The sequence below is a fragment of the Gobio gobio genome (genome assembly GCF_949357685.1).
Source record: "Gobio gobio genome assembly, chromosome: 9".
NCBI lineage: Eukaryota > Metazoa > Chordata > Actinopteri > Cypriniformes > Gobionidae > Gobio > Gobio gobio.
Genome location: NC_137115.1, coordinates 40,887,755 through 40,895,254, shown reverse-complemented (window position 1 = coordinate 40,895,254; position 7,500 = coordinate 40,887,755). Strand labels below are relative to the sequence as shown.

The following is a 7,500-nucleotide window of genomic DNA, read 5'->3' as shown; positions in this document are numbered from 1 at the left end:
TTTAAAAAAAAATACTTATATTTCTTTTATTTCAGTTTAGTTTTAGTAGATTTAGCATTTGAACTTAAAATTAAACATGCTTTGCCAACTAACTGAAATAAAATATTTATATTTTATTTCAGCTTCCTTTCAATAAACGAAAACTATTTTTTAATAGATTTAGTTAACAATAACAACACTGTTCTGCTTTTTGACACAATAAAAAAAAATTATGATTCAGAATTATTATTAAACTACAACAGTAAAAACAATGTGCATTATGAATATTATATTATGTTAACATGAGTGTATTACTTGTACACAGTAATATAATGAAGGTCAATTATTAGAACTAAATTATTATTAAATGAATCAACATCAAACAATCACTGTATCAAAAAGTCTTTCAAAATAAGATTTTAAATGTATTCTCTATATTGTATTTGCAATGCAGTGTGGTGAAGAAGCAAATCTGTTGCATTAATACATAATTTATCAATCCCCTGCCAGTGGGTGCACACCTCCAAATTCTGTTCTTTGTTTTGATTCTCAGCAATATCTTCACTGCCGTAACCTCCACTCTTCTCAACCCACAGCTCAGACTTCTCCACTGTCAGACGCAGCTGGTCCAGGCTTGCCTTAATCTTCTTATAATTCTCTACATCCTCCTCAGAAACCAGCAGCTGGACCTGCAAAACAAGAACCATTCATTGGCAAATATGGGCAAAATGGGTCTATCAATAAAACAGACCATTAAAAAATTCTGTCAGTCTCCATACACTGGTAAAAAGACAGAAGTATGAGTGAGAGTGAGACCTGTTTGAAGGCCTGCAGAACTTCAGCTCTCTGACTGAAGTGTTTGAAGATGAGCTGAAGAGAGCCAGAGACCAGTGGAGGGTAGTCCTGCATGATGAGGTGAATGAGCACCCGTAGAAATGTCTGACCACCTTCATCATCGAGGTCCACTGGACTCCCCTCCTTAGCACTGTGAACACAAAAACACAAGACTTCATTGAGTATTGAAGCTAATCAGAAAGTGTTTTAGATAGAAATCTTAAAGACAGCAGCAAAAATGGTTAATTAATTGCTAAGTGTCTGAGAAAGGGTGGGAAAGGTATTTAAAGGACAACTCCGGTGAAAAATGAACCTAGGGGTAATTAACACATGGTTACCGAGTAGATCGTTCTCTGGGATGCGTTTTCATGACAATCGAATGTAAAGAGTTTTATCTCTAAAAACAGATTAGCTTATAACGCTAGTCCATGGGGCACAGAATAAGTAAAATTAAATCGCTAGTTAATACCACTAACAAGGCTCAAAATAGCCTCACACTAACACGGTAGCATACTGAGGGTCTCTATATGCAAGCCAAATCATTGAGAACTTTGTAAGTGTACAAACAGTTTAATAAGAAGATACTTTATAAAGACGGGAGCCATCTTGGAAAACAGTCTCGACGAGTCGAGCCACGAACGCTGTGCTAAGCTGAACTTAATTCCTATCGACCAGCTCACTTAGCACAGCGTTCGTGGCTCGACTTGTCGAGACTGTTTTCCAAGATGGCTCCTGTCTGTATGCGTAATGTACTGTCTTTATAAAATATCTTCTTATTAACTTCGATTTTCATGAAAACGCATCCCAGAGAACGATCTACTCGGTAACCATGTGTTAATTACCCCTAGGTTCATTTTTCACCGGAGTTGTCCTTTAATATAAATATATATATAATAAATATAAAAATAAAAAAATTATATATTTTATATGTTATATAAACTTTTTTGTTTATTTATTTATATTATATACAGGGAGTGCAGAATTATTAGGCACGTTGATTTTCTGATCATATTTTTTTTCCAGGCACATTTGACCAATTCCAAACCACAGTAATCCTAATAACTACTATTGATTTAGTATTTAATAATGTATAAGTGATATATAATTGTTCATGAAGGCTGGAAATGAAAATCACCTTATATTCAGGTGTGCAGAATTATTAGGCATGTTTTCTTTTACAGATAAATTGAGCCAAAAAAGAGATTTAACTCAGACTGAAAAGTCAAAAAGTATTACATGCCCATGAGAAGGATGCAATACTAATGCAATACTAGACATTGCAGTTAAGGCATGACCATTGGACAGTGAAATGCTCGTTGGGTCAGCAGGATCTGACAAAAACAGGTGGTGAAGAAAAGACACCTGTTAACTGCAAAAGAATTAAGGTGAAGAATTAAGGGTGAAACCATCAGGAACCCTTTAGTCTCCAGCGCCACCATTTTCCAAAGCTGCAACCTACCTGGAGTCTCCAGAAGTGCAAGGTGTCAGGATCTCAGAGACTTCAGTTAGGTAAAGAATCCTAAAAAATGACCCCCACTAGATAAGAATCACAAGCTGAAGTGTTGTAAAATACATGAAGAATGTTTTTTTATAGGCTTTATGGACAGATAGATTGAGAGTAACTCTAGAAGGTCCAGCACCACATCCTCTAGTACCACTGTTTGAATAATTCATCTTCCCAAAAAAAAATTTGGGAGTTCATTTTTAGTCCATCTCTGCAAAACGGACTTCAGGATGGACTAAAATGAACTCCCAAAACGTACTGCCAGATTCTGGAAGATGAATTCTTCAAACAGTGGTACTAGAGGATGTGGTTAATAGGTGTCTTTTCTCCGCCACATGTTTTTGTCTGACCCTGCTGACCCAACGAGCATTTCACTGTCCAATGGTCATGCCTTAACTGCAATGTCTAGTATTGCATTAGTATTGCATCCTTCTCATGGGCATTTAATACTTTTTGACTTTTCAGTCTGAGTTAAATCTCTTTTTTGGCTCAATTTATCTGTAAAAGAAAACATGCCTAATAATTCTGCACACCTGAATATAAGGTGTTTTTCATTTCCAGCCTTCATGAACAATTATATATCACTTATACATTATTAAATACTAAATCAATAGTAGTTATTAGGATTACTGTGGTTTGGAATTGGTCAAATGTGCCTGGAAAAAAAATATGATCAGAAAATCAACGTGCCTAATAATTCTGCACTCCCTGTATATATATTTTATTATTTATTTATATTTATTTATTATATATATATATATATATATATATATATATATATATATATATATATATATATATATATATATATATATATATATATATATATATATATATATATATATATATATATATATATATATATATATATATATATATATATATATATATATATATATATATATATATATATATATATATATATATATATATATATATATATATATATATATATATAAATAAATAAAATATATATATAAATAAATATAAATAAAATAAATATAAATAAATAAACAAAAAAGGCTTTCGAAGTTTCTATTAATCAAAGAATCCTGAAAAAATATATCAGAAAATATATAAAAAATATCAAGTAGAACAACTATTTTTTGATGATAATAATAAGAAACGTTCTTGAGCAGCAAATCAGCATATTAGAAAGATTTCTGAAGGATCATGTGACACTGAAGACTTAAATTGTACTGTAAATTTCAGTCTGTTTCACAAAGTTCTCATGTGACTTAAGTATACGTGGAATATACTGTACAAGTTGCATGGACTACTTTTATAGTAGTGTTCATGTTTCTTTGTTTGTTTTGGAGCTTGACAGCAATTATGATTAACACATAGCATCAATTTTAATTTGTTAATTTGTTTAATTTTTTAATTTGTAGTTATGTCTGACTGGTAACTAATTCATTTGAAAAAAAGCCAATATCAATCCAGCTTTTGCAATAGTTCATTCTTAAGCACAAAACACACAACCCAAATAAACATTCATATAACACAAGTCAAATAATCACTCCCTCACCTTCCCGAAAACATATTCTCTGCTTTCTCTGCAATCTCCTCGATGTTTGGCTCTAGAATATATAATAGGAATATTAAAACAAACACAAACACACCCTTAAAACAAGAACAAACTCCTCAACTGGTATCTGAAAATGAATGTTGACTGCATGTCCTGAAACGTCTCTCACCCGCCATGATAGGAACTTCCGTCACTGAGGCAGAAGTGTCCAAAGTCTGGTCGCCAAACTCTTTTTTATAGATGGACAGCAGATAGGTGATGCGGTAATCGAGACGCACATTCAGAATGAACTAGAAACGGAAGATGAAATGTAAAATTATCAAATGATGCCAACATTTAAAGGGATAGTGCACCCAAACTCTGACGCTTTAATCCAAGTCTTACGTTTACCAAATCTGAGTGTTCTATCTATGTTAGTTGATCACTGTTTATATGTGAATAAAAGCCTACATTAAATCAGTTCATCAAAAAAATTGATAATTAGATCTCAGACTTGGATTAAACGATTTGATTAATTTGGATTCAATCTCTTTATGAATGTTTTGAAGCGTCAGAGTTTTGGGTGAATAGACTTTCAATGAAGGAACAGAAATATATCAGATTTCTTTCAAAATATCTTTATTTGTGTATTGAAGGAGAACTAACCCTTTAATATATTTTACAAAACCTTCCTTCGACATAGTGTGGAGGACATAAACTTGAGTTTTGTGTAGTGTAACTAATACATTTAGTTCATTGCAATAGATTTACAACAAATCTATGAGGGCATCACCTGCAGAATCTCAATAATCCTGAGCTTAGTGTCCATCACCATGACGTTCTCGTTGTCAGGGAGACAGATTTGCTTTCCGTGGATTGGCTGAGCGTCGGGGAGACAGTGGGCCATCATCAAGCCTCTGCTCAGAACCATCTGAGTCACCATCTCACCCACACCATGGATGGTACGCATGACATTATTACCTACACAGACACAGCCTGAAGTGTTACACTGCCTCATGTACAAGTACTATTATGTCTAAATGTATTAAGAAGCATTACTGGAGTGAAAACAGACAACTTGAAAACAGGTCTCACCTCCCTCAGGGCTCTTGTTGAGTTTGGACATAAAAGAGAATGTGGTTTGGACAATGTCCAGGATGGCCAGCAGGGTGCGTGTGAGGCACAACAGCTCATTAAAGCTGTAGAAGCCAAAGTAGACCAGGTTACGTGCCAGGTGGACCACCTGTGAGAGAGACAGACAGAGGCAAAGCCATTAAAATTCAAAGTGTTAGAGAGTGAATCATTAGTATTCTGTTAGAGCTAATGCAGCCAATCTGCTCTGTCCTCTGGACAGATCACATAATACGCTCAGGAAAAACCTCAGACCTGGCACACAAATACAAATGAAACAGCAGTATAACAGATGTAAACACTGTCACTAACTACACCGATTTAGATGTCACAAGCTTCAAGAACAACGTGACGTGATTCTCAAAAAAAAAAAAGACTGTTGTTTTGACTCTCTAGAAAGAACCAGAGTCATTTGTTCGGGAATCCGTTGGACTAAATTGATCTATGGATGGATTTGATTTACTAAAATAATTGCTCATAAGGTCACCAACTCTTTGCTTTATTCCGACCGATTCTTAAGCAAATGACTCTAGTCATGCTGTGCGAATGGATTTGATTCACTAAAAAAACAGCTTATATTAGTGAATAGTTCAAGATACCGTTTGCACTGTATGGTTGTGATTCACTACATAGAACCAACTCATTTGAGTCAAATGTTCGGGAATCAGTTGGACTACACTGCTTGCACTGTATGAATACATTTAATTTACAAAACCGCTCATAAAAGGTAATTTAATTGGGAATCGGACTACAATGGCTCTTTCTTTTTGTTTTTGATTCACTAAATAGAACAAACTGGTTAGGGTCATTTGATCAGGAATCGTCTGGACTACACCAGTCACACTGTATAGGTGGATTTGATTCACTTAAAAAAGCAGCTTATAGAGCAAGAATCATTCGTTTGTGAATTGAACTATACTGTTTGCGCTGTACTATTCTGATTCACTACAAAGAACCAACTCAGAGTCGTTAGTTCAGGAATCAGTTGGACTACAACATTTGTGTTGCATGGAAAGATTTGAATTATCAACAAACAAACAAAAAAAGACTCTTAAGTGTCATTCATTTGGGAATCGGACTACACTGATCGCGTTGTATGCTTATGAACTAACTCCTTAAGAGTCATCCATTGACTACACTAGTCGCGCTGTATGGTTAAATCTGAATCACTAAAAAAGCAGTTTATAAGAGGTATCAGATTGTGTTTAGAGTCATTAATTCAGGAATCGTCAGGCTGTATGTTTCGCACTGTAGATTCAGAAGCGGTGTTGCTGAATAGCAGACCAGGAAACTATGTCATAGTATTTCAGTATGGTTTTCTGTCCACATTAATGGAAAATTACAAGTATGAGAACTGCAATAGGAAACAATCTCACCTCTAGGGTCAGTTCGTTCTTTTCTCCGTCTCCAAATGGATCAGACTGACTGACAACATCTTTGAGATATTCGTCCACATAATGCATAGTAGGGGCAAACTTTCTCTTCATCTCCTCTCTGGATGTGTCTCTGAACTCATAGTCATACCTGTGCACCAAATTTACATTCAGACAAGCCAAACAACACAAAGCAGTCTCATAAATAAAGCCATGCGATGCTAGAAGCAACACTGGCAAAAAGTGTCTTTTATCTTACTCATTGACAGAGATCTTGGAGGGTATCTCGGTCCAGAGACGTGCATAGCGAACGGGCACCACGGCCTCCTGCGGGTCGCGGTCCACGTGCATGTGCAGCATTAGACGACAAAATGAGGCACGCAGGTTGTAAGGCAGGCAGTCATCAAACATGCACCGCAGGATTAGATCCACCGGCAGTTGACTGGAAATCTGATTGATGGCCAGATACTGCCGGTCCAGGCACATCTTAGCAAAGAGATTGAGTTGGCACCTGCAAGAGAACAGATAGGACACTTGACACAGCTGTATAAACATTCATAAGTACTCCAATTCAATATGAATCAAGCAAATGCCCTAAAATAAAAAAGTAATTCAATTCACCTATAATAGGTAATCATGTCAACGTCCGACTTTTGTCTATTCTTGGCATCCATAGCTAGGTTGCGGATGGACTTCCCATGAGGCTCTTTGTGGTTATCAATCCAGTACAGCCACACTTCTTCATCACCATCATCATCCAGGATTAAAGATGACTCCAGAGAAGTCTCTGCGTGTGGGATCAGTCTAAAGAAACACAAGCTCCCGTCATATATCTTAACATAAAAAACAAAACAACCTTGTCAATAGCTGTATACAGTTATTACAGTTTAATCCAATTATTCTGACTCATTGTTATACAGCTAATCTCAGGAGGCAGCACAGAGCAGCTCTCACTTGGTCTGAATGAGGATGTCCGCGTTGATGGGGTTCAGCATGAATTTGCAAATTAGCTCCTGAGTAACAGGAATGGCTGTTTTGTTGGAGACACACAGGTCAGACAAATAATCCAGAAACCTGGGGAAAATGCGGAAGAAACACACTGCGTTAACTTTGAAACCACTGCTAACCAAAATGGTACTTGTATCAAATGCAAGATATTAATGTTTATGAAT

General features: G+C 35.7%; 2 protein-coding genes across 3 annotated transcripts in view; both read right to left on the bottom strand.

The window, feature by feature from the left end:
- LOC307131743 (uncharacterized protein) overlaps positions 1 to 7,500 on the bottom strand; it is a 676,237-nt gene that overhangs the window by 544,118 nt on the left and 124,619 nt on the right. The gene's annotated exons all lie outside the window — the stretch shown is intronic.
- Positions 1 to 7,500, bottom strand: part of itpr2 (inositol 1,4,5-trisphosphate receptor, type 2) — a 119,299-nt gene that overhangs the window by 73,150 nt on the left and 38,649 nt on the right. For both annotated transcript variants that reach the window (XM_079826041.1, XM_079826042.1), the window contains exons 17-26: positions 7,283 to 7,402; positions 6,950 to 7,132; positions 6,588 to 6,839; positions 6,332 to 6,479; positions 4,920 to 5,067; positions 4,618 to 4,805; positions 4,015 to 4,135; positions 3,846 to 3,897; positions 796 to 964; positions 501 to 668 (exon numbers count right to left, since the gene is read on the bottom strand). In XM_079826041.1, coding sequence (XP_079682167.1) covers positions 501 to 668; positions 796 to 964; positions 3,846 to 3,897; positions 4,015 to 4,135; positions 4,618 to 4,805; positions 4,920 to 5,067; positions 6,332 to 6,479; positions 6,588 to 6,839; positions 6,950 to 7,132; positions 7,283 to 7,402 — 1,549 coding nt within the window. The remainder of the gene's footprint in view (positions 1 to 500; positions 669 to 795; positions 965 to 3,845; positions 3,898 to 4,014; positions 4,136 to 4,617; positions 4,806 to 4,919; positions 5,068 to 6,331; positions 6,480 to 6,587; positions 6,840 to 6,949; positions 7,133 to 7,282; positions 7,403 to 7,500) is intronic.